Source organism: Astatotilapia calliptera, chromosome 5, assembly GCF_964374335.1.
Source record: "Astatotilapia calliptera chromosome 5, fAstCal68.1, whole genome shotgun sequence".
Classification (NCBI taxonomy): Eukaryota; Metazoa; Chordata; class Actinopteri; order Cichliformes; family Cichlidae; genus Astatotilapia; species Astatotilapia calliptera.
Genome location: NC_137426.1, coordinates 4,250,098 through 4,277,302, shown reverse-complemented (window position 1 = coordinate 4,277,302; position 27,205 = coordinate 4,250,098). Strand labels below are relative to the sequence as shown.

At 40.4% G+C, this 27,205-nt stretch overlaps 1 protein-coding gene across 2 annotated transcripts in view; it reads right to left on the bottom strand.

Moving 5' to 3' along the window:
* Window positions 1–24,512, bottom strand: part of col2a1b (collagen, type II, alpha 1b) — a 49,871-nt gene extending 25,359 nt beyond the window's left edge. The window contains exons 1-28 of one of the 2 annotated variants that reach the window (XM_026166734.2): window positions 24,183–24,512; window positions 20,985–21,194; window positions 19,481–19,497; window positions 18,097–18,129; window positions 17,181–17,213; window positions 16,884–16,937; window positions 15,736–15,837; window positions 14,966–15,043; window positions 12,968–13,012; window positions 11,632–11,685; window positions 10,171–10,224; window positions 9,308–9,361; window positions 9,018–9,071; window positions 8,880–8,933; window positions 8,739–8,783; window positions 8,389–8,442; window positions 8,074–8,118; window positions 7,820–7,873; window positions 5,184–5,282; window positions 4,834–4,878; window positions 4,438–4,536; window positions 4,178–4,231; window positions 3,843–3,950; window positions 3,530–3,583; window positions 2,071–2,169; window positions 1,485–1,538; window positions 634–732; window positions 313–366 (exon numbers count right to left, since the gene is read on the bottom strand). In XM_026166734.2, coding sequence (XP_026022519.2) covers window positions 313–366; window positions 634–732; window positions 1,485–1,538; window positions 2,071–2,169; window positions 3,530–3,583; window positions 3,843–3,950; window positions 4,178–4,231; window positions 4,438–4,536; window positions 4,834–4,878; window positions 5,184–5,282; window positions 7,820–7,873; window positions 8,074–8,118; window positions 8,389–8,442; window positions 8,739–8,783; window positions 8,880–8,933; window positions 9,018–9,071; window positions 9,308–9,361; window positions 10,171–10,224; window positions 11,632–11,685; window positions 12,968–13,012; window positions 14,966–15,043; window positions 15,736–15,837; window positions 16,884–16,937; window positions 17,181–17,213; window positions 18,097–18,129; window positions 19,481–19,497; window positions 20,985–21,194; window positions 24,183–24,276 — 1,899 coding nt within the window. In that variant the 5' untranslated portion in view covers window positions 24,277–24,512. The remainder of the gene's footprint in view (window positions 1–312; window positions 367–633; window positions 733–1,484; window positions 1,539–2,070; window positions 2,170–3,529; window positions 3,584–3,842; window positions 3,951–4,177; window positions 4,232–4,437; window positions 4,537–4,833; window positions 4,879–5,183; window positions 5,283–7,819; window positions 7,874–8,073; window positions 8,119–8,388; window positions 8,443–8,738; window positions 8,784–8,879; window positions 8,934–9,017; window positions 9,072–9,307; window positions 9,362–10,170; window positions 10,225–11,631; window positions 11,686–12,967; window positions 13,013–14,965; window positions 15,044–15,735; window positions 15,838–16,883; window positions 16,938–17,180; window positions 17,214–18,096; window positions 18,130–19,480; window positions 19,498–20,984; window positions 21,195–24,182) is intronic. The other variant, XM_080301570.1, reaches the window with a different exon arrangement.
* Window positions 24,513–27,205: the final 2,693 nt, after the last annotated feature.

Sequence of the window (27,205 nt, the reverse complement as noted above, 5' to 3'; positions counted from 1 at the left end):
GAGGAGGTTTGACAGATATCAGCACTAAAGCCAAAGGTGATGCTCTTAACTGGGCAGACATCTGACAGATATATAACTGAGGCTTCTCGTGCTGAAGCTGGACTCTGTGAAACTGTGTACTTGAAAAATGAAGCTAATCAAAAGTTTATAGTTTCTGACAATAACAAATATTTGGCTCTAAAAAGAGACTTTACTTTAGCATAACATGTTTATGTTTTTATGCACGTGATTAATTAATGCTTCATAAAAACACAGCAGTCAATCTGAGGAGCGTTAGTTTCAAAACATAAAATGGAAACACGATGAACGTACTCTCAGACCAGGAGCTCCAGCCAGTCCTTTCTCACCAGACTTGCCAGGTTCACCCTTAGAAAAGCAGAAATAAAATCCAGTGGTTAGTGAAAATGCTACTGCTGATCCCTTTGCACCTATTGTGAGAACAAAGGTGGATACAGGTGATGATGCTCATCAAATTATATAAAATTACTCAGCAGCACTCCACATGTTGCTGAACAGGTACTGTGCAGTTTTGAATCATGCATTTATGTTTTAGAAAGGACAAATAAAACACATTGCAACACACTGTAAAATATTACTCCCTTATAGAAGGTACTTTTTTTTCTTTTTACTTACAGTTGCTCCCTTTGGTCCAGGGAATCCCATGACTCCAGGCTGTCCTCGGGCTCCCTGTGGACCAGGAGGTCCTGGACGACCATCCTCACCAGGCGCTCCCTGAGTAAAGTCAAGCCAAACGGTAAATAACTGCCATATGTTTCTCTAACAAAATAAAAATGTGACTACAAAATCTAATTAATATACAGCAAAATTTATGACACACTGTGTATAATCCCTCAGTAATGTTACATCCATTCATTTAGTAATACAACCAAAAAATGTAGCTGTTTGTTGCACATTTAGCCAAATATCATAATATTACAAATCTGAAATCATTATGCAGAAATGTATGTTGTATATCAAATAAATGTGAGTTGCACTATTTCAAATCCATTTATTTTTTAGGTGTTTAAATTAATTAGTGAGGCTTCAGTGAGTGGTGCAGCTTACAGAGTTTACGGCTCCACCGTCACTACTAACAAAGTGTATAAACATAAGGATTGAATGTTATCCTTAAAAACAGGAGACTGTGTGGCAAACGGAGCCCAAAGTGAAAGAGAAAAAACACAGCCCCCTGAATTCAGCGAGAACGTGGAAGAAAGCTACAGTATAAGGCTGGCGGATAATGGGCGGATAAATTTCCCACAATTCAATTTGATGAAACCACTCATGAGTCATTATGTGATCAGAGCACATTCGGTAAAATTACAAGTCTCTCCCTGGTTGTTTCACATGTGATATTAAAAATAACACACAGCTTTTAATACAGCAAGCGGATGCACAGCGTGTAGTTATTTCTCTTAATTTACAAGTAAACAACGACGACTAATTAATGTCTGTTACAACAAGAAACGTGTACATGAACATACAGAAGGTCCAACTTTGCCTTGAGGCCCAGCATCACCGGGGCGTCCAGTCAGACCCTGTCAGAGACAGGAAGGAGAATTACTGGCTAAATCTGGATGAGTCATCGGGCATCTCTTTGCAGACATATGCTAAAGAAAGGTGGGATTACAGAACATATGGCACCATGTGAGACTGATTTTACACCTCTGACTAGCCCCCTGTGCAGGAAGCAGCACCTGCTGATGGAAATGACTAAGAACGGAAACATGAATGAGAGCACATTGCTCACAGGCTTCATTAACTCTGTTTTCTAATTTCATTTTGGTGACTGCACATAAACAATCTACTGCTGCAGCTGAGATTAAATATTTGAGAGGAAGAGGAAGTACAACTTATCTATCTATCTATCTATCTATCTATCTATCTATCTATCTATCTATCTATCTATCTATCTATCTATCTATCTATCTATCTATCTATCTATCTATCTATCTATCTATCTATAAACATGTTCTTCTGAACACTTTTGAGATTTGTGGAAATTTAAAGCACATTTCTGCAGATCACCAGCATCTATGCGTAATAACGCGCTGTAGAGGAAGCACTTACTCTGGCACCGGGCAGACCGGGCTCTCCAGGGCGGCCGGGGTCACCGCTGGCACCTTTGGGACCGCTGGCTCCTGAGGGTCCACGCTCACCGGGGGCTCCCTGTATTATGAGGAAGAGTGTAAAGTCAAACACAGAGGACGGGAAACATCTCAAAGTTCAGAGGAGATGTGTTTCTCTTTTAGTAGGATGAACAAATTTCATTGACCTGCAGGAGATGAGAAGATTAAATTCAGACAGATTAATTGTGATATAAATGAAACTGTCCGTGGAAAGATAATATTTAATGAGATGTTGGCTTTGGTGATTTGGGACATGTAGGTCAGTGTGCGTGATGGGTTTGTGAGCTATGCTGCCATCTTGTGGGAGGCTGCGTGCATCGCTGCTGCCTCCTAAAGTGTGCAGGATGAAGTCAAAGGGAAACAAGTGTGCTGACAAATGGCACTTTTTTTTTACTCTTCAAGGAAAATAACATTTTTATTATGACCTTCAATAATTTGTGAATTCAGAGTGAACCCCAAAGACGTGCCTCATTAAGCGCATCGTTTTAAAATCTGCCAGCTGATTTGTGCAATTTAACTTGATTTAAAAAATGTTATGAGTTAATGAGGGGAAAAATGATTTCTCAGAGATGTCATCACGGAGACCAGAGTCAATTTACGCTCATTAAAATGCTTTGTTGAAATCAGGTCAGCTGCTTTTTTCATATACATCGTGTTTCACCTTTTACAGTGTAGTCAAATATGTGCAGATTATTTATCTTTTCTGACAAAAATATATTTTGGAATTTTAAAGGATTTATACATTCATGAAAAACAAACAGCTAAACTGAGAAATAATCCTGTTCTTTAGAACTTTTACAACAGTTTCAGCAGTTTCAGCTTTCACAACCAAGAAAGTAAAATATAGATATGAATATCTCAGTTACACAGTTTTCAAGGTTTTCTGATGGCTTCTAGTCTACGTTTGAAGTACTATTATTTCAAAGTATGCTGAACTATTTTTGCTTAATTGGTCTTCTGAAGCGTAAGTTCGCCAATTATTAACAAGCTTATATCATCACCATCAGACTGGAAATGCTTTTATCGCTCAGTGAAGTAAATATTACTCCCTCCATGCTGCATGTCAAAATTCTCTACACTACCTACACTAAAATAATAATGATAATAATAATAATAATAATAATAATAATAATAATAATAATAATAACAACAATAACGTCATGACACAAACATCTTTTTTATGTCTTTTGGAAAAGTTTAAATTAAATGTCTGTGTATCACATATAACTGAATGTATTCACACACATTTATTCACATATACAGTTTTACACCTGCAACTACTGACCAGATGCCTAAAACATGCTCTACTCAGCTCATTTTGGCTGTTTGGAGCGCTTCACTTCCTTTTCACAAACAAAAACTCTTCTCTGGAGTGTCAGTGAAACCATCATGAAGCTTACCTTTGGACCAGCCAGACCATCTTGACCAGGGAAACCACGGTTACCGGGAGCTCCCTAAATGGAAAACACAAAATTAGATTTAATCTTTATTTAAACAGCAATATCCCAATCTCACAGTGGGCCTTAAATGGGCTGCAAAGTTTTACCCAACGAATACACACCCATCCATCACAGAGTAGGCAATAACAGTAAGTTAGGTGTAGGAAAACCCTGACACTGTGATATTCTGTGATATATTTAATATTACTTTCCCAAGAGTTCCCGAGCAGCATGTTTTAAAGAACTGGAAAAAGAAAGCATGCTGTGCACTTACTCTCTCTCCAGGGGGTCCCAGTGGTCCAGCAGAACCAGGCTCACCTCTGGGCCCTCTCTTGCCTTCTTCTCCTAGTGGGCCATTTGGTCCCTGAAGACCAGGTGGTCCCTGATGAATAACAGACAAGGTTAGTACAAAACTGGAAAAAAATATGTTGTACTTTTACATATCAAAGTAATACGTTTTGTTAGGTTTGCGTTCCTAAACTATGTGGAAATGTGTACTAGGTCTGTCAGATGACATAGTCTGAAGTGTTTGTACTGTATCAATGAATTCTGTTTTGCTGATGAACCGATCAGGGTATACAGACACAAGTCGAAGGAAACAAAACTCACAATTTCTCCTTTGGGTCCAGCCTCTCCCTTGAACCCTGCGATACCTGGGTCTCCCTAAACAGAGAGACAGAGAGAGAAACAATGCATGAGTTATTATGCTTTTAAGATCTGCTTTAATTATTTGGGATATGAAATGGACAACAAACATCAAGTGGTCAATTAAACTGCAAATACATTCAGATATATAAATAGATTAAAAGTAATATAACTCCAATGAAGGGGGCATCTTGTCTGTTATGAATGATTCACTCAGTACATACAGATGTTCCCTTTGGACCAAGAGGTCCAGTGGCTCCCTGAGGCCCGGGAGGCCCACGAGGTCCAGGGAAACCAGGAGCACCAGCGATGCCAGGAGCACCCTATAAAAAAGAGACAGAGAGAGGTCTGAAGTCAGTCAGCTGACTGATCACTGAATCAGAAGTATTTCATCTCAGCTTTTAAAGCTGGAATAGAAAGCTCAACATCATTCACTGCTTAATCGGTCAGATTCAATAAGAGATCACTGTAAATGTTCTGTATAGGATGCAAATATTATTAGATGCAGTAAAGTAACTCTGAAGTTGCAAGAAAAAAATTACCTGCATGTCTAAATATGAAAACGTTAAGTGAGAAGGTTGCACTTTGAAATACAGAAAAGGTAAAAATGCTAAACTTACAGCAGATCCTTTCGCTCCAGGGATGCCATCAGTACCGGGATTACCCTGCAAAAAAAAAATAGCCTTTAATCAAATCCTATTAATTTAAAATGTCAGGTGATGTTGATGGAAGGGTTCAGGGGCTCATCTGACAGGATGGTGTGGGTGGGTCTACCAACAGTCTGTCCAAACAATGTTAAACTACAGCAAAAAGCTGCTTTTCCACAGCACAGTTCTCTCTGCTCACTAAAGAGAGTCTGACAAGTTTCTGAGAAAAACATGTAATAAAGAAACTGAGCTGCACTTTTCAAAAAAAAAAAGAAAGTGGTATGAACTGACAGATTTAGATAAAGAGATCTAGCATCACTTACAGAAGCGCCAGAGGGTCCAGAAGATCCAGGAGTACCAGACTCTCCACGAGGTCCCTGAGCACCCTCAGGTCCACGAGCACCAGTAGGTCCGGCTTCTCCCTGATCCACAACACAGAGGACAGATGAGTAATGTGTAAGCAGAGTACACAGAGTAACTGAAAAAGACTTCCAGATGGGCTTTTAATAAACAAATGTAAATAGAATTGAAAAGAAGAGTGATTAAAAAAATAGTTTAATTTAATTGATTTATGTAATAACGTCATATGTCTTTTAATAATAATAATAATAATAATAATAATAATAATAATGGATTGCATTTTTACAGCACCTTTCAAGACCCTCGAACCGGCAACCTTCTGATTACAAGACAAACTGCCAACTCTTGAGCCACGATCGCCCTTTTAATATGCATTATGGGATTTATAGGTTTCTTGGTAGTGAAATATAAATACTAGTGCTTGTAATTATAAAAAAATGGTATTGATTTAGGATAAAAGTAGATGCAAAATGATGCTGCAGACGTGGCTCTTTCTTATTGCAAACTTTATTTAAAAAACAGGAAGTAGATTTAAACTCTTTATGAACTTCTTACATTATGAATATCTTCTATTAAAATACTCAGTGCCCATTGCAATGTAGAAGTGCTTAAACCTGATCTTTCTCATCACCAGCAGGGGGCGACATCTCTAGTTACAGAAACAACAAGTCTGATTGTGTGGACATTTATTTTAAAACAGCCCAGAGGACCACTTCTCCTGCTGTATCCTCTCAGTAATCATTTTCCTGAAGAGTTTAAGGGCTCAAATGTTTATTCCAACTCTTACTGAAAACAGCACTGTGTTTATTTAGCAAATTGTGGTTCCATTTATAGCAAAATAGATAAAACAGCAGGGCATCAACTTGGTTGGAGCCAAAGTGTAATTGTTATACACCTACATGGTGACAGTTAAAACGCTGAGCTTGAGCCCTAAAGACAGAACCTGTGCGAAGTCTTGGTGGCTAATGCCATCTTTTATATACAGTTTGTGGGTCGTGGGAGCAGTTTGCCTTCAGAGCGTTCTGCCAGAAGGCTTTCTTCTCATCTTAACTTTTCTCCTGTTGCCATCTTACTTCCCTTGGTATGTCTGTTTTTTTTCTATGTTTAATATATCTCTAATATTCATATTGTTTATTGCTTTTGGAAGCTTTTAATATCTGGCTAGGAGGACTCTTTATCCAACAGCATAAAAGGCCTCGAGGTGACAGTTGTTGTGATTTGGAGCAACAGCATTTAAATAAAATCGAGGAGTAAGGATTAGATGTAGGAGGAGAAGATTTTTCAAGGTTTTGTGCTTCAGTATTAAAAAGCCTAACTCAATATTCTGAGCTCCCACCTCCTGCGGACGAAAGCCAGAGATTTTACCACAGTGGCAGTGTGCAACTTCATGCTAATGCATGAAATGTGTTTGTCATTCTTGCTGCGTTGCAGGCTTTTCACATGCAGTAGTAACTATAACCTCACATAGGTCAAAGGTATGTGCAAAAACATTGATGTTACAGCCTTTTGTAAATGCCAATAATTTACTGTCTCTAAAGATGAAGACAAAATGAGACCTCTGCCAAATTTGTAGTTTTTAAATTTGCTTTTAGTGGGGGAAAAAATCTCAGTATGTTAGAGCCAGTAACTCAGTCGCTGTTGGATAATAGAATTCATCTGCAGCAGGAGCTGAAGAAAAACTGTCCATCTCACATTTGTTTATTTCACAACGATAGTTTCTTTAGTTTTTGCAGTCAAGGTTCATATGTGTATGTTGCTTCTGTCTTATTAGCTTTTTTTGTGCCAGGACTGAAAGGACTTAAATGAGGCAACATCTCATCAACACATTTAAGAAGTTTAGGTTCCTGAAGGCATCGAAGGCATGAAACATAAACATACATAAAGCCATTCAGACTTTTCTGCAGATAAACACAAAACTATACTGTGCGTGTTTTTGAATATAACATGATGAAATTTCCAAACACACCCCTTCCGTCGTTTTGAGCCTAGCTTGCCTTCGCTATTTCAAGGAAACACTCCTGAATTTTCTAAAGAGACGCTCCATTTGCAATTCCTATGAGATTTCTTAAACAATCAAGGGGCTTGAAGAAGAAAGCAAACCACCAGCACAGGCCCCTTGAGCACAGATCTGAGCCTGTTTGCCATGGAGGAGAAATAAATCAGATTCAAACCAGAGACACAAAAGAAGAAAAAAGACAGTAAGGGGAGTGAGAGAGGGAAAATAACACTTTAAACCCCCCCCCCCCCCCCTCCTCCCCAATTTTCCACACAGATGGAGGTTTAAAGCACTTTTCAGTGCAGCACAGGCATCTCCAATTTCACTGAAGCATTTCATCTTGTCCCCACAAAATCCTCCCTGAGCTGGGTACTGACATTTTCTGAGATAATAACTTTTTTCCTCATATAAAGAAAATCTTCCTAAAACTATATTCACTTTAACTTTATTTTCGTGCAGAAAAATCCTAAATAAGTGATTCAAGTTTTTCTGGCAGTGTTCTGACAGAAAGAAAGAAGGCAAACAGTGCAAAAGAGAATAACCAGCACAAAGGTGAATATGAAGAGGTGCTGAGAGCTTCATTTAGATAAACATGTGACTTACTTTTGCACCGGGCGAGCCAGGGAAGCCTGGAGCTCCGGAAGGTCCAACGGGGCCCTACAGAGAGAAAATAGCCTGTCAGTTTGGCTATTAATCACTGACACATCCAGGTGTGAAAGATCAGATACTATCATATTGTGGAGATGTGCATGTAGAGAAACACAGCTCTGACTTCATGTACAGTATTTCCTACCAGATCTCAATGCAAATGTGGACAAAATAAAAGGAAACTACATGACATCTAAGAGGACACTTACAGGTGGACCAGCAGGACCGGTCAGGCCATCATTTCCACGAGCTCCCTGAATAAAGTGAACAGTGCATTATGAGGACAAGTCAGGAAAAAACACAGCTGGATAAATGATTTCTTATAATCAACAAATAACGTGACACAGTGTTTAAAGGTTAATGCAATTATCGCCATAACTGCCTAAAAGAAGCACCTGATAAATGCTCTAAATTTACTTCTTTACTGCTAAACAAAGAGAAGGGGTGACAATCCAACCATCTGTTATAAATTATATTAAGTTTTGTTTCCAACACCACAGTTTAGAGAGAAACATGGCACCTACAGCAGCTCCACTGGCTCCAGGACGTCCTCTCTCACCAGGCAAACCACGAGGTCCCTGTGAGGGAAAAGAAGAGGAGAAGTTCTCACCATTACCATCATTTACCAAATGTGTGTGTGTATACCTGTTTAGACATCTTTGTGGGGACCAAAAATTGGAATGTTACTATACTTGTGGGGACCAACAGGTTATGGTTAATTTTAGTCTGAGGGTTAGGGTTAGGCATTCATTTTTGATGGTTAGGGTAAATGGCTAGGGAAAGCATTATGTCAATTAAATGTCCTCACGAAGATATAAAAACCTGTGTGTGTGTGTGTGTGTGTGTGTGTGTGTGTAATGCCCACAACTCATACCATTGGTCCCGGAGCGCCGCTCTCTCCAGGAGAACCAGATTCACCCTGAACAGAGGATTTAACTGTTATTATGGTTCAGCAACTTGGGGGATTAAACAAGTGTCAAGCTGTGGGTCTGTCAGAAAAATCACTACATCTCACCTTAGCACCAACAGCTCCAGTCTCTCCCTTTGCACCGTCACGCCCTGGATAACCCTAAAAGACAGAGACGTCAGGTTACATGACATATAAACACCCGCCTGTTTATGCTGGAATTTCTAGGACAACAAACACACTCACTCTGTGCCCCTTGATGCCAGGCAGACCAGGAGTTCCCGGGAATCCACGAGCTCCCTGTGGCATGAAAGGAAAAGATGTAGACCAACATAAACAGAGGGAATCAACATGAAGCTAAGAGTTTAAAGGAAATTACTTTCTCCACAAATACAAAGAGTCCAGTTTAGCAAACAAAGAGAACGAGAAATATTAAAATTCTTTCTTAATTTACAGATTTAAATAAGTTTGCATTTAAATGCATTAATAGTTCATCATCTAACTGGAATCAGCACCAGCTGACTGGAGTAACTCACCTGAGGTCCCGAAGGTCCACGCTCACCTGATTTTCCAGGTTTGCCAGCTTCACCCTAAAACAGAAAACAAAGACAGAGACAGTGAAGTGAAAACCAAAGTAAACCTGCATTTGAAGTTGTTATTTTGTGCAATTCTTCCTTACATATAAAAAACGTCTGTGTATTTTTTGTCTACTTGTATGTAGTTGAATAGACTAAAGAGCACCCTAGTGGACACAGCGTGTAATGTCACATTTGCTGCCATCATGTGGCTAAAAGGAGGAATTACTTTTTTTTTTATGTCTGTGGTCCAAATGCTGTTTGAAGATTCTTCTGAAGATTGAATTCACAGCATACTTTGAGCCTCTACTTTGAGAAGGATTTGCTGAACACTTCAGTCAGCTGCAGAGCTGTTACAGCTAAAGGAGCTAGTAACACTGCAAAAAACTAACTGAGTCCAAACTTCTATACAAAACAAGGATTTGCTCATATAAAACAGCATCACAGACAACATTCATCTGTTTATGTGGAGAATGCATCAGGACTCAGACTGGAAAGTCCTGCTGCTGAAATCACATGAGTGCACTTTTCTACTCTATCTGAGCACTCAAGCACTTTATACAACTAATTCATTCACCCGAGCCCTTTTTCTAAACTGTTTAGTGCTTACTGTCTAACATTCACACTCCGATGAATGCGTCGGAGAGCAACATGGGGTGAGTATCTTGCCCAAGGATATTTGGCATGCAGTCTGGTGGAGATTGACCCGCCAATCTTCCGGTTAGTAGTTGACCTGCTCTACCACCTGAGCTACAGCCACCTCACCTTTGCCAACCTGGCGAAGAGGTGAGGCATTTCATTTTAGTTGCAATGGTCACACTTACATCATCTCCAGGTTTTCCAGAAGGTCCAGGGGGGCCACGGGGTCCCATGGGTCCCTGTTGGAAACAGAAAAAATGAGCACAGGTGAGAAACTGTGAGAATCAACAGAGGGCAACATTACACACTTTACGTTTTAATTCATAGGAACTGGTATTCATAGCTGGTGTCTGTTTCCTGACAATCAGCTCTGTTTTCACAGTTTAAGTGCTACACTCACTGATGCAAGCCGCCAATATTGTTTACTTATGCAAAAAAAGATAATGAACGCCTTAATTTAGAAAGGACACCATACTGTGTTAATCTGAAATGGGAATTGTTTTTGCTGATTGTATAAGTTACGTAATAATATTAATAATTATAAATAAAAGTATTCTGTGTCTCAGTAAGAAGGGTTTTGTAGGTCTTTACAGGCTTTCTTTCTCTCCTCCCTGGGTTGTTGTCTCATGACTAAGCAGCTGCACAAAAAGTACAGCTTTGGTGAAGGACATAGAACAGAAGTGCTGATTATTAATCTATCGATGTACTGGCCTCCTCTTTGATCTGTGATTTTCCATGACTGGACTTTACACTTGGCCAACATTTTCACCCCTCTACAACTGTCAAGTTAGTTTCTGGGAGGAAGTTTGATTTTAATCACTCCTAACGATGCACTGGCACATTTTTAAAAGGGAAAGGCATCTCCGAGACGTTCTGTCTGCATATCTAGACTCCACATGAGCAGATTAACACAGCAGTGGGGAGACCTTGCATTGTCTACCTGCTGAGAGAATAGTGCTGGGTACAGGAAGGGGTTGGTGGTGTGGTTTCAGTGAACTTTGGGGGAATGAGGAGAAAAAATTAAAAAACTTAGAGAAGCAAATGTAGGAATAGAAAATAAGAACTGATTGGAAGAGATGCAATCTCCTCTCCAAGATGAGTTTATGGAGATAATGAATTGTAAAAATAAATATGTGAGGAAAGGAATGATTGCAAGGATAATGGAAGAATCAGATTTGACCTTTTTATTCAAAATATGTGTGTAGTAAGGTGGAGACAGATATTAATGTCAATATCTCAAGGTCTATATATTTCATAATTTCCATATTGCCACAGTTGGCAAAACTAACAGACTGTGAAATGCATCACAGGTATGTACAGTAAGCCACAGCCAAACTACCTAAAATAAAAAAAAGTGTTTAAACACACTTATTCTGGACAATTGGACCTCTCTGGGTTTTTATTTTTTTTATTCTTGGGTTGTTCTTGTGCCCATTTTCATACATGTTGTACCAAAATGATTATTTTTTAAAAATTTCAAGCTTTTTTATGGTTGAAATACCCCCTTAAAAATAATCAGTCACAAGAAAGCAGCTCAAGTCAAGCAGCCATGAGAAATAAAAAAACAAAAAGAAAAAAAGAAATAAGAGCAGAGGCTTAGGGGTTTAGAGGGGACATGCAAAACCTCAGGAGGGTGGGATACTTACTGAATGTCCAGGCTCTCCAGCTTCTCCAGGATTACCTTGGAAACCTTGTGGACCCTGGGATGTGAAAAGAAGAGAGAGTCAAACTGTGAAACATTTTTTATACACTGACAAAGAAGATATTAATAAATGTCTGCTAATCTAACTACATCTTCAAAGAGGTATTGATTAAAGGGAATCTATTATGCCAGTTCCTAGCTGCATAATTTCTTTCTTGGACTCTGCAGGCTTTGTGCCATTGTCAAGCTTTGGTTTGGTCAAGGAGATAGGCCACCTTCTGTCTAAAACAGGCCATTTGAGTCCCTCTCCTTTCAAGTCCACCATCCCTTTAAGCCAGATTTCTTCTGATGAATTGCCCCTTGGACACAAAAGAACAGCAATGACATTTCAGTACTCACAGTTGGAGCTATGAGCCTGAAGTGGCCATTTTTAACTGCCTATCACAGGGAGCTGGAGCCTATATCCTCTTTTATTGTCATCACACAGAGCCAAGGGTGGAGAAACTTGCTGGGATACAGAGAAGTTTGAAATCAGGCTGAATTTTACGCTCATATAGAATACTTGCACATATGCCAACTGCAATATTTGAAATACAAGTATCCTTCGTTGTAATGACGTGTATACGATAGAAGATAATCCACATTTGATCCCTTATGGCATCCGTGTGTCTGTTTTTCTAAATTAAAAGCTTCTAAGATTCAAAAATATACCATAACTTTAGAAAAGGAAGTCCTATCTAAAAGCAGACCAAAGTTGTTTAAGGTGGAATTGCATTTCTGCAAATGGGGGCTTTGGGCGATAAAATGATCAAGTTGAGGCAAGTCAGGTGGCACTGCCTTCAACTCAGCAGCTTCTGGATTCTTTGAGTAAGGGCTGCAGGTGGAGCTGGGTTACAGGCAGGGGTAGAACAAGGCAGGGCATTTGCATGTGGTGGGGGGTGTAAGGTAAATTGTCAGGTGTTCTATGGTATGTCTGGGTCGTGGCACAGGAAAAAGCCCCGGAGCCTTCAGGGAGATGAAAGTATTCTTTACTTGCCATCTTCCTCCAGAGGAGAGCCGGAGCAGACGCTCGTGGTTGAAGCAGGGCTCAGTATAAACAGTCATTACTTAAAGCCTGTTGTATGCACTTATTCCTGAGGTTTGCACGAGTAGTGGCCATTTTAAGGTCAATATTGTTATTAAATACATTAAAGGAGCAGACAATGTAGCATATGCACATTACACATCACATTACAATTATGAGATTTTGCCATGTGTACCCTGTCTGTGACCAACCACAGGATCCTGTCTACAGGTGTGCCCTGTTTTGTGCTGTTTTTGGGAGTACAGGAGGTACTTACAGGTGATCCAGTTGGCCCAGGTGGTCCTCTAGGTCCCATGGGGCCCTGAGAAGAAGACAAGACAACACACAAGCAGCATGAGGATAATGGCAGATAAATCCACCCGTCCATGTTACACACATTTGAAAATACATAAACACGCAAATTACACAACAGCACAGTTAACTTTTTACAGTTTGCATTACTGGTAAAATTTGTTAAGTGGTCATTTTATCCACGCGAATTCACTGAGAAGCTATAAAAACACATCACCTGCTTTGCCTCAAAGCTACATAATACTCAGCAGCTCTCCTGTCAAAACCATAAATCATTTGAAATTCCTCCCGGGATCAGATTTTCTCTTCACTTCTTTCATCCTTCTACTTTCCTCAGTTAATTTTTCCACTCACTGTGTGTTTCTGTGGTTCAAAGGTCATAAGCTGAAGGGTTGCATTTTTAAGAGAGGAGGCTGAACTCTGCATGGCTTCTTGCATGACTCACTGTTGGTTATAGTGAAAATCTTCATCTTAGATAAGTGAGATTTCAGGCACCGGCTAAGCGGAAGAGTCTTAAACTAAATTGAACTAAATTATCTCCGACTGCTCTGCAACTGCGTCTCGTCGGAGTTGCCAAACTAATTCTGTAACAGTTTTGAGACAAATCCTTGTGCTTTTTTTTTCAGTTCAAGGGAGTGAGCTGAGAGCTTTCAAGACCCCGAGTTCTTCTTATTAAAAAAAAGTTTGACTTCCGATGACTTTTGACAGCTGCTTGCTTGGATAGAAACATATTCCTTTCAGTAGTGTGGCTCTTATGAAGCCTCATACAAAAATCAGGGCTTGCAGCCAAAGAAAATGTCACAGCCGGGCACAGTGGTCCTCAGAATCAAATGAAAGTCACCTTTCAGTGGGTGTGGGAAGCCCTCACCACACTGGGGAGAAACGTATCAATGGGGCTTTATATCTGCAGAATGTTTGAAAGTGTGTTTGAGGGGCACACATATGTTTGTGTGTGTGCGTGCATTTCAGTAGCAGCATTGTTTAAATAGCTATGTAAGGCCAGGATATGAGCTGGGGTATTTACAGGTATATAAGAGGGTTTTAAGCTTTACTTGTGATTTAACATCAGTCCAGTTTGCTCTTCCACTGCTCTCTCCAACAGCAAGCTGGCATAAGCCAAAGTAAACGTAGACTTCCTTCAATAAGGCTCAGTGTTGTGGTGAGCTCTCAGACAGACATACGGTAGGACAGTCAGTAGGAGTTAAGCCACACACACACATACACTCTGACGCTAGCTGAGGGGATGTGATCGCCTTCAGTCCCCCTACCCTCAGAGCGTCTCAAACCACTGCTGGGCTGAGAGACAGCCAAGCCTCTCTGTGGCTCTTTAAACCAAAATAGCTCCCAGTATGCTCCTCACTCCATCACGGGCATGCTGCCATGCCAGCAGGAGCGGTTTTTCATGAGCTTGAAATATAATGAAGATCAATGGCTGCTTCCTTGGTTTATAAAATTACCCCTCTGTACTCCATGTGAGGTGTTTATTTTCCATTGTGACCCAGAACTTTGCAGCTTCTTCCCTCCAGCAGCAGGAAAAACGTGCCTTTTATCTCTTGGTTTCATCCATAAACCAACAACAAAGAAGGAAAAGACAAAAAGGGAACACTGAGTGAAGTCTTCATTGTTTCTTCCCATCCCAGACTTTAAATCCTGCTTTGGAAACTACTCTCCTAAAGGAGAATGATGATGTTTCCATCTCACAGTTTTCACGTTTGATGACCAGGTGATGCTTCTCTAGTTCATGGAAAGAAGTTGTTTATGTCCCCCCAGAGCAGTTAAAGAGCAGGATGGGGATGCAGAGCAGATGCGGGCTGATGCAGATCTCTAACCCAGGTCTTCATGTGGATAGACTCAAAGCGCTTTGTTTTTGAAAACTTCATAACTTTAGCCTCATTGCAGATGAAATCAGGCGGTGATAAAAACAACACAGGAGTGGCAGCAGCTCTCATCATCACTTGCTCACCATTGGTCCTTGCATCACACCCATTTGTGCGCCGCCGGCCTTCTCGTCAAAACCACCAGCCATCTGAGCAGCAAAGTTCTGGAGGAGGCAAAACAAAGGACATATTTAGGATTTTTATAATAAACAAAAATGGTTTGTGGTTTATTATGTTTGTGAAATCTCAGGGAAATAAAAGTATAAATCTGGGTAAAGTATTTGACTGGAACAGAGCGAATAGATGACTTAATTTCAACACTTGCAAAGCATGTTCATGTGTCATGCATCACTGCATGATGCTGCATCGTTTTGGCTGGAGAGAGAATCAGCTTTTGACCTTCTTTTTGTCAGTAGTAGAGCTTAGCATGTGAATTCTGATGCAGACAGAGGAGAGACAGAGGGCATGTGAACCGTTCTCACAAAGACTCTCTTTCTTTTTAACTCCACCCCCCCAAAAAGCACTTCTTCCCTTCCCCTTCTTACGTCTATCATACTACCTCCACCACCCTCAGTCACCCTCCTTTCTTTTCTGCTACAAAGAATGAGAGGCATTCGATCTATTCTTTCCCTCTGCATCCCCTCACTGTTGTCTTTCTGCCTCCTCCCAACACCAGCAGTTTCCCACATCTTTTGTACTCTTGGATTCTTTCTTTGCTCCATTTCACCCCTCTCTCTAGTTATTCCAAGCAGCCAAAGTGAACCCATTCTTGGCCTTGAATCAGTATTCAACCTGTCAGCTCCCATGTCTGGAGTGAATGCTAGCCTATCGCCCTTACTGGACATGCGATACTCACTCCACCAAGGCCAGGGGGTCCATTAGGTCCTGGAGGTCCAGGGGGGCCAGGGTTTCCAGGGGTGCCAGGCTCGCCATCTCTGCCACGGGGGCCAGGACCTCCCTTAAATATAAATATAAAATTCAGATGAATTGAAAATCTCGTGTTTCACAAAATGCCCCACAAATCATTTTGTCAAATCTCAAAAAAACCAAATCGAGAAGCATTTGCAACAGATCAGCTCATAAATTCACTCACTAACTTCTTTCCCTCTATTCAAATATTATATGTTTCTATATCTGCAGCTGTGTTGAACTGCATTAATGCTTCTCACAACTGAGAAGACACAATTCAAGTACCAAAACAAATAGGAATATCATCTTATTAAGTAATAATCTTCCCATTTTGTTGCAAACGTAAGAGAGAATAAAACATGTGTAAGAACATGAAAGTGTTACATAACATATTTTAATTTAGCATTCATTAATTCCAACCTGTGGCCAACATTTGAGCTTGTGTGCACTCTGAATAAATGATTACACATTTACTCAGGTGATGATTTTCCTGGCCAAATTGGACTACCTGCATTCCTCTGTGCATGCAGTGACAAATTACCCTGCAAGGGAATCTCAAACAAAGAACCCGAGTACCTAAAAAACCCCCATGATTCTTCACAGTGGTTAGCCAAAGCTCGATCCGTCCTGCGCTTAAATCTGCATAAACAAGACGACTACATGGCATAAACTCCTCGCCTGTGGCCATTAGCACATCCGAGTGATGTTACATTATTGAGATGATCAAAGCCTTGCAAATGTGGTGGTGCTGATTTCCCACACTGACTGACTATGGGCCCTCTGAGAGCAGCAGAGGTTTACATTATGAGTCTCCGACAGCCTCACATCTGTTAAACACCCCAAACCTCAGCAGACCACACAGCCTAATGGAAATGACAGATGACTAGTTAGGCTGAGTCGCTCAGTGAAAGGCTACCATTCTGCAAACCTGCAACCTATAACAGATCCCCCAGCCCACTGCCCGAGACCTAAAGCTCCGATTCAATGACACATACTGTACTTCTTAGCTGGGCAGGGTTTGAGTTTCCTTTTTTTAAAAGTAGAAAATCAAGAGTCATTGAATTTTTTTTCTTATATTTTACACGTTACACTGACCTTCTCTCCTTTATCTCCTCTTGGTCCTCGGGGTCCTTGCTCTCCTGGTGGTCCCTGGATGAACAGGAGATGGTGAAATAACTTCAGGCATAATCTCAAAACTTGTGTGTTGAATAACAGCTGAAGCCTTTTAACTCTACTACTGTTATATCAGATCAGTTTCCATTTCCAGTCACTGCTCTGCCAATTAAATGTAAAACCTATATAATTACTCTAAACACGTTCAGATACTACGCAGTGTCTGTAAAAGTGCTCAAAGGGGAATAATTATGAGAAAATGAGGAAATAGGTGCATACCGTTGGGCCAGGTGGTCCTCTTGGTCCTATAACCTGGATAAGACAAGGACAGAAGAAACAAACTGATAAGAATCAGCTGGTCTTGAATAAAACACATTTTTTAATCTCTGGGCCTAAAACAAAACTTGACATTTTCCAGATATAGTTGCACAAGAGAGGTTTTGGGAAAAATGATCTGTCTCCCATCAGAGGAGACTTGTTAACTGCTAATCTCTTCGGGCAAAGCGTTAGAAGAAACATACAATAAACAATGCCTTTGTATTTCCTGCCATGAGCTTGTATTGCCTCAGTGGGGTAAAGCATTTCCAGGTGCAGCACCGCAGCAGCAGCAGCAGCAGCAGCAGCAGCAGGGAGCTCACTTTCTGTCCCTCCTGCGCTCTGCTGGCCTGTGAGGATCTTTATGGGGAATGTATGGAGCCATTATTGTGCTTGGCTGTCTTCTTGATGAGCGGCTTGGCAGAAGCGCTTCCCTTCTCTCTAACACTCTCAGTCTTATATAAACTGGTGGTGTTGGTTGTGTTTTGAGTTCATGCACGAAAACTTTTGATAGTTTCAGCTTAATGTGACATTATGATTTTATAAACAGAGCAACTTAAAACATTTTAAAATAGATGAATTTACTTACGCATTAATACACCAGTTATACTAATAATGGATAAAACAGTGGGGATTTCTGGCCTTCTGCTTGTGTGTGTGATGTATTATCTTTACTGCTGGTTTTACTAGTAGTTCAGTTACCAGTAAAGTACCTGAACACTTCTCCACTGCAGGCTCGCGGTGAGTTTTGAGTGTGTCTTGTGAGTTTAAAAGAAATCTCTGTCACTTCAGGGTTTACGGTTCTAACATAGTTAACAAACAAGCTTTTCCAAATGACAACACAGATATGCTGCATGTTATGAGTGTGGCATCAACTTACATCCGTAATGTCTCCGGGTTCGCCTTTCTGGCCCTGAGATAAGAAAAAGGTAAGAACACAACAGCAAATAAGATCGGCTCTATTAGTAGCTGAGAGTTTGATTATTTTCAAACATCTCTCAGTTCCTGTTTTTTTCTCAACCACACTCTGAAAAACAGCTCATAAGAGCCCATCTGATGAAAGCTTTTGATGGAATTTGCAGTTTTATCGGGAAATTGGTCACAGCAAAATGTTCAAAGTGAGTATCCCCCGCAGCGCCAGTGCACGTGTAAATATTGCACGCAGTGTGAACAGGAAATAGCTATTAAACATCTGCCAAAGCTCATTCATATCAAAGCCTCATCTCAATCCTTAAACTACAGGGCCCTCATGCAGCCCTGATATAAGTCTGCAGTGTTGGGAAGGTTACTTTTAAATGTATTCCACTACAGATTACAGATTACATGCCCCAAAATGTCTTTTGTAACGTATTCCGTTACGTTACTCAATGAGAGTAACGTATTCTGAATACTTTGGATTACTTAATATATCATCATGATTTTTACAACTACATGAATGTACTATTGCGGTGTGATTTATTACTATTACTGAAGGTTACCGACTAGATTTTTAAATCTTAATATAAATGAATAACAGTAGGTGGAAACTAGGTAAGGCTGAACTTTTTGCAGCGATCTCATAGAAAACTATTCCGCGTGTATATAAAACAGGTCCGCGGCTCCGAACCGTAGTAAAGGGACCTCTGGCTAATATGTCAGCTCCCGTTTCTGCTCGGTGACAGCTCGTACTTTCTGACTTTTTCTCTCTCCCTCACTCACAGACACATAACAGGTATGCACTAGTCCATTCTCCCTGCAGCACGGACTACACTGCCCATGAGGCTCCATTCTTTACGGCTATGCCTGTAACACTCTGCCTATTGCCTTCATATTAAATCATTTTTGTGAATAATTTTTTAAAATATTTCTTCACGTCATTATGCGGGCCGCAAGTAGAGGTGACATGGGCCGCGAGATTGAGACTCAGGCATTTGAGCCTCTTAATGCGTGTTTTGTTTGGGTTTCCACCAGCGTGGAAAGCAAAAACAAAGAGGGCAGAGCCTTATGAAACAGGAAAATACCGCCGTCTAATCCATTCATTTCAACAAAGTAACTGTATTCTGAATACCACCTCTTTAAACGGTAATTGTAACGGAATACAGTTACTCATATTTTGTATTTTAAATACATGTATTCAGTTACTCCCCAACACTGTAAGTCTGGGACAGATATGGCTATTATTGCTGGGAGAGGTTGATATTAAACACACGCACACACACACATGCATAACGATTGCATACACAGACAAATACATATGCAGCATTTAAACATGTACAGTGTCTCACCTTAGCACCAGGTATTCCTGTTATGTGTGGAGCAGGAGAGAGGGAGAAAACAGATCATAGTTAGTGAACAAACTATGTTGGCCTTGCAGTACGTCCTGGAAGGAGAAAGGCTACTAATACCGGGAATCAATTTTATGTTCTTGAATTAAACTGCTCCAAAGACCACCACCAAATCATATTTTCATCACACAAAGAGCCCATCAGGACTGTAAACAAGTGTTGGTTGCATCGCCATCTCGCATTAAGAGCTCAAAGCAAAAGCAAACCACCTGCAGAGTGAGGGTAAGAGTAGAGAGCAAAGGAGCTGGAGTAGACTGCAAAATGGTATTTCTACTGAAACGTTAAACCTTCTGTGCCGTGGGCAAAGGCAGGAACTCTGTTGATTTCACAGTATTTTAAGCTCATTGTTCCTTTTTTTGCAACTCAAAGAAGTTAAACTATGATGATCAGTAAAGCCAAAGCAGCAGGTTTGCTTAAAAATGAAAAATGTAAATAAGTATTGTTTTAAACACTTTGACACAAGAGTGCATAGGATTCTTAAATATCAATAAAAGCATCAAAATGACATTTTTGTCAAGTTGTAACAGTTTTTTCTGCAACACTCTTGTTGAAGATGACATTTATCTTTAGAATTTTGATATACATACACTAATATGTTAATATATACATGTACATATATCAGGAACTATCAGATCAAATAAAAGTCAGTACAGATCTGACAGATGCATAATGCTGTTTGACACAGTCAGATAGTGGGTAGTCTGAATATATTTCAGTTTTTATTAGCTCTGTTTTTATGTGATTAAAAGCTTAAATTCAAAATTCAGCAGTTTTGCCTTCAAAATAAGAATAAGTATATTATAAAGCATTTTAATCCAGAAGCATGCAATGAAAACAGTGACACATGCACTGACACAGTGACTTCACTCAAGCTGACCTTATTTATATTTCCAAATGTGACCCATACAGTTTGTATATCTGCAGCAATGGCATTTTCAAATGTGGTGAATAGATCCTTCTAATAGTCTGAACTCTCAGTACGCAGTCACTGTGTTTTCTTGCCATCAGATCTGCAGAAATCCACAGAGAGGATATAGAGTAGAAATGTGAAGCCGTGTCTGCTTGACTGAGGTATTTCCTTAATGACTCCCACATGTTTTCATGATACTGAGAGAGTATTCAAACAAGATGGGGCCAAGGTGAGCCAGCTATGGAAAAATTACGGCGAGGTAGCGTTTCAGTGAAGTCCTGTCAGATGTGTCACTGTTGTTGTTTATTTCTCATCATTTGTTTGCTTTGGGGTTCGAAAACTGTATTTAAATCAAAGGCTGTCACACAGTAGATGTCCAAATAGAACATTAGAGTGAACATCATGTTAAACAGCAGCTACCTGACCTTTGATTAATACCAAATTTAGGCGATGTGGCGTTTTCTCCCCCAAATAAACAATATGATCCTGAGCAGTAATTTATTTATGTGAGATGTGAGATAAATAAATTACAACCAGAGGTTGGAGGCTGGTCAGCAGCGCAGATGGGGCAACACTCTCCAAATGGGATTTCAGGTTTGGGGCAGTCTTTTAGCTCCTCGCAGACAATTTCATCACACAGGACGGTTCCAGTGTCACACACACAGATGCGACAAGGCTCTGGTTTCCACACATCCTTGTCACTATAACGCTGTCCATCTTGTACACAGCTAAACGCGTCCTCTTCTGTGTGTGAGACCATGGAAAGGGACACACAGAAGAGGTGCGGGTAGGTAGCAGTGGAAGGAAAAAACGAGAGATTATATATCAGATGCGAATAGGAGTCAGTGTCGTGTGTTTCATGACAGACAAAAACAAAACAATGTCATATTCAGCTGTGAAACATATGCTGTGATATAATGCATGCAAAATAACGCCATAAACAGCCTTTCAGTGAATGTTTTTCAACACAAGTGCAGAAAGTTAAATTAAAGTAGGGAGTGTGTAGACTATTTAACACACTATATCAGCACAGTACTCTTAAATAAAAAACATATAATTGTCAGTGACAGTTAATCTGGCAGTCCAAAACCAGACCAGATTTAGTTTATAATAATGTAAAGGGGAACAATTAATTCCTCAAAGAAAGGCATTAAAAACAAAGAAAAATGTCATTGTTCCCTGATTTATTATCATAATTATCTTTGCTAATTTTTCTCTTGTTGACTTATTAATGCCCTGAGGAACGTCTACATAAACCACAACTTCTCTGCTTCAAGTCAAGCTTTTCTTCACTTGACTGAGAAATGCAACCTCTCAAGTAGCCACAAGGTGGCAGTTTAGCCTCGCAGAATTACAGACAAGCAATGCAAGACCTGCAGGAAACCCCCAGTAGCTTTACAGGAGCTGGAGGCCATGTGTAGGAATTCCTCAACAAGTTAAGTACAGGACAATTAGAGCTGGAGACACCCTACTGTACTGCAAAAGAGGCAAAGTTTGCACTGAGTTAATGAAAACGTTTGGATTATTTTCTCAGGCCACATTCTGGTGAAGGGCGCAAGAGAACGTGCTGGAGGCGGTTCACTTCTGAATACAGCTGCTGTATGTGGTATAAATGACGCCACTGGCATCACAGTTTTACAGTAGATCCGGGTAATCAGAAACGTGTTCGTTTTCCAGCCTGGCAGCCAAACACCTGCTTGAAAATAAAAAATGGAGTCACAGAAACTGCGGCCAGGTGATGAAAAGAAAGGCCCCAGGGTGCGCACTGCTGAGAGGTGAGAGGACAAGGAGCAAATACAGTAGCTATATTTACCTTTGAGAGCTGCTTAAGTCTAAGTATCCAAACGGACCTCAGCAGCCATGAATGAGGCCTTTTTGGAAAGAAACAGTGGGCAATTCACAAAGTATTGCCTTGTATAAACACGGGGCACATTTCAATCCCCATCTGGAAACCATAGCTGCGTCAGATGCCAGTTCAAACCCACCGGAGAAAAGAAAATGGCCAGCTTTCATGCACATACCTTGCGGTTTTGACATGAACTTCTACAGGCCTGGATGCACCATGAAAGGGCTGCACCTGTCCTTTCATTGGCTGTAATATGAAAGATTCTCCTGTAATGGGGTATTGTAAGATAAGGGGTCCTCTATCTACTGGAGAACTGACAGAGAGCTGGCTTTTCATCACTGGGGATAGTTTGTGAGTCTCCTCTCCCATATGCTGGCAACCATACTGTTTTCCAGGAGAGTAAAACAATGAAAATTGTAAAGTGAATCCAGGTGTACTTTGAGGACATTAGAGTCAAGCGCGTTCTTATTTATTTAGTAACTGTTTAGGTCTCAGCGCTAATTCTACCTATGTCTGATTAACTTTATGGCCTCAAGAACGGTCACTTGGTGGCCTCAAGGTTTAGAGCTCCAGTCCTCTTGCTGTGCTAGGGTCACAATAACACCTCTATACCCCGTCTCCCTAAAAAAAACAAAAAGTGCTAGGAAAGAAGGGCTCGCATTATAACCAGGAATCCAGGAACTGACATCTCTGAGAGGGTAACCTGAGACTTCCAATTGCTTTGGCATGACTATTCCCCTCTATTCTATTCTGGGAAAAAAGGCATCTTTTTTTCTCCAGCTTTCTTGAACTCAACTTGTATATTATTAAGAACACTGCACTTTCTTCACATCAGAATAATAAAGTCCCTGCTTTATATTTTTCCAGTTACCCCTCTTGCACCCTGGCTCTGTCTCTTTCTGGACTGACTGTCACAGCTTATGGGTAATCTTTTAAGCAGATGGAAAGCCTGAAATCATATGGAACATTATTTCTGGCCCCAAATCTGCTGGCATACCTTTACTCTCAGATCTCTCTTGTGGATACTAAAATCAATAATAATGATTAAGAATCCTACTCCAGTTATTAAAAAAATATAAACAGTCTGCAGGTATGAAGGACGATTTGTTCTCAACAGGGTGAGTATCGTGTCAGTAAACTAGTTATTTTGAAATATTTGATGGAGCTTTTAGTTATTAGTTCAGCTTTCTGCCCCAACAAGCCATGATTTGCCTGGATGCCCTCAGAAAGCAAAGGAATGTGAATACTTTTCACCAAAGGCCCTTGAGCCTGACCACCTTTCACTTTTTGCTCATCCCCTCCCCCTCCCCCACTATATTAAGTGAATCTGCAGCTAAAAGGAGAGTCTGCGAAGGCCCTTAAAACACCCACAGGTGTCATGCAGCTCGACTTTGAGAAAGAAGGGGGAAGGTAGCTTTTAAGGCAATGAGCTGAGTTCAAAGTAGGAATCAGAATCACATGATCTTCGGTTTTAACTTAAACTAGGACGAATAAATGCAAAAGTAAATAAGAAATAAAAAAGAAAAGCACGCTCTGAGGGTTTTTTCCCCGTTAACTTCCACCACATCTTCATCAATTCCATTCTCGCGCGCGCCCGCAAATGTGACATTCACTTACATCCTACATCTCATAGAAATTAAAACATAAACAGACGGCAGACCGAAGATCCACAGAAATCATCTTTCTGTCATCACATAAATAACCTTTCATGCACAGAAAACATCAAAGATATCAGTGACTTTTCTGTGCGTAAAAGTTCCAAAAACTTCCACACGTCACGTACTGTGCTGAAACATTATTTACAATATGATTATTCGAGTAACTCTTAGTATACTCTTTATACAAGTTGAGTCTTTTCTCATCAGAGAAATAAAACTGTCACTTACGGTCGTCTTCCACCTGACATCTCACAAAGGCTAATAGACAAACTTGGCTCGCTACAAGTAGCAGTATAGTCCTGGAATCCATAAAGCTGAACATGTCTAAATATTAGACATGCAGGGCCCTTGAAGGAGAAAAAATGGTGCGAAAGGAGCGGAGGCTTCTCTCGTTATTTGGTGTTTGTGTCCCCAATTACAAAAGCCAGACCATTCGACCTTCACCCTTCCCAAAAAACCGATGGGGGAATCCAGCGGCAGGACCTGGACCTGCAGCACAAACTCAGCACCGACCGCTTCAGGCCAGACGCTGTAGTTTTATGTCCCGGTTACCTTCAATGAATCTTCGTATATTCCCAAATATCGGGCCGGCCCCTTACCCCCTGTCAGGCTGTAATCCGAGCCCAGTTTCCCTCCCATCTGTCTCTTTGGTCCCATTATTGCGCTCCCAGGCCACTCCTTTCCCCACGTGCTGAACTGAACCCAAAAAAAGCCTGAAACTTTTTCTCTCTTATTTTGGTGCCGTCCCCGCTTTCTCACCCTCCGTGTTCATAGAAAGCATAGTAACGATGTCACAACCTGTTCGTCACGCAAACTGACAGCGTTTCTATTTATTTCATCATGTAGGTTCAGTGACATGTGTGCAGTAAACGGAGGCAAAGGCGCATTAAAACCATCCAAAAATCACAATCACGCAGCCATACATTAATATTTAAATATTTATGAGGGCAAGACTAAAACAAATAATAATAATAAAGGTTAAAAAAAACTATAATGATGCATATTTTTTTATAAGTTATTAGCTACTTCCGTTTAATGGTCTCTCTCTTCATGTAAGTTATTTTACTGTTCCTGTGGTCTTAGTAAAGCTGGTAAACAATGCTTGGTACACCTGTTAACAGACTTTTAATTAGCAAGCTCTTTATTTATGACTTCATACTTCAGCAGTTTTAATCTACAAGTCAGTGCTGACAGTCATCCAGCATCGTGGAGATTGGAGCTGAAATGTTTTAATCAGTTTTGTTTAGCTCTAGATCCTTAAATTTGAGATCTCACTGCTTTGATGCCACACAGGTATACTTACAGGAAGTGCTGCCTGTGTGATAATTAGGTGCTGTAATGACTCTTATTTCCTTGCCAATCTTCTTGATCCAGCTGTATGATCTTTCAGATCCAAAGTTTCTCAGACTATCTGCACTTTGCTCAGACAGTTTTCTAACTGCAGTGTTTCATCTGCTCTGTAATTTCTGTGTCTCACTGGTTTATTTTGAGAATGAAATAACTGGCTCATTAAACCAGTGTGAAAATATGGGCTATTTAATATCAGCAGATTAAGGGAGATGTGAATGTGTCATTAGAGTAGAATATCTACAATCTTTCATTGGTATTTGACTTCCTGTTGGTCACACAGAAAACATTTCTAACCCTTAATCTGGGCAAGCAAACATCAAAAGACATGCTGCTTATACAGTTTTTTTCACCCCGGTGTGTTACATTCTGAATAGAAATACAGTGACCACCAGCATTGCAAGAACACAGCTTTGTTAAATTGCCAGTTTCACACTCAGACTTGAAAGGACTCCAACTGCAAACCAGTGTTTTACAGTGCATAGCGGAGCATTGTAACACATAAATACTTGAACTCACATAATGCATAGTTGTGCTACGACCAAGCCTAACCAACATTTCACATGCAACTCAGAATCAGCTGATTCTGTTCCGACTAAAAAGAGGAACCTTTATATTAAATTACACGATATTTTAGAATTAGACACCTTTTGTTCTTTTTTTTTTTTTTTTTTTTTTTTGGCCTGTCCCGTTTGGCTCTTTTGCATCAGAATTGTTGTCTAAAGGCAAAGAAAGATGCCCAACGGATTTACTTTACCAAATTGACCATCCCAGCCTTGCCGTAATGGTCCATTTGATTCACCTTTTATTGTTTATTTTATTTTCACTTACTGAATACGGGACAGACTTGACTGGGGGAAAGAAGGGGAGAAAGAAAGAGGGAAAGAGAAACAGCTGAGAAGAGGGACGGGGGAGAAGGGCAAAAGACAAAAACCAACAGAACGGGCAGAGAGAAAAAAAAATGCATATATCAATCACCTGGGACTACACCCTTTTTGGCTCCTACCTCAAAGCACACTGTGTTCTGTTGATCTTATGTGCTGCACAATAATGTTTAATATTTAGTATTTACTGTCATATTCCCATATATCATTGTGATATTCTTTATTCTATTACTCTTGTTCTCTTCTGCTTGCTTTCTTTTTTCTTTCTCAGCAGGTGACACCTTTTGTTCTTATTAAAAATAGACAATGACTGCTTCTTCTAACAGAAGACAGGCTTTAAAACCACATTCATTCATGCATCCCCTCACACTTGTGAAGTTTAGTTTGAGCAGTAATGACCCACTTGTTCCCACTCCAACCACGTTACATGTAGCTGAGGTTACAAGTAAATGCTCATGGAGATGCATGAAGAGCATCTCGTGCTCTCCAGCTACAGCTCTAGCTATAAATAATTGGCCATGGACAGTTTGGTGGCATCATTTATGCTGGGTCCTCACCCCGCAGCAGGTTGTGACCTGAGCTTTGACCTTTGAGACACAGGAGCAGCTGATGTGTCCCGAGCGTGCAGCATTCACGCTATTCCTGCAAGTCGGCTGTCTCAAAAGAGGCGCGGCTGTCCAGTGGGTCAGAAAATTGCACTGCAGTTTAGTTTATTTAGTTGTTGAGTATTTAAACTAGGTTCAGGAAGACTATATCACTGATCTTTGATTGTGCAAATGTGTGTTGTAAACACATGCAAACATTCTAATGACCGAAACTTCCAAGCAGCCATCTAAAACTTTAAAAACAACACATACATGGTCAAACGTGAATCCACGTCATATTTAATTTGCGTTTTCCCTTCAGTCTATTTGTTTTACTTACTTACACTGAGGGTTGTGTTTTCCATGTTTTCACTCACAAACTGTCGTGAAAGTTGAACATCTTGCAATTTTAGTAGTTGTGACATTTTTCTACACT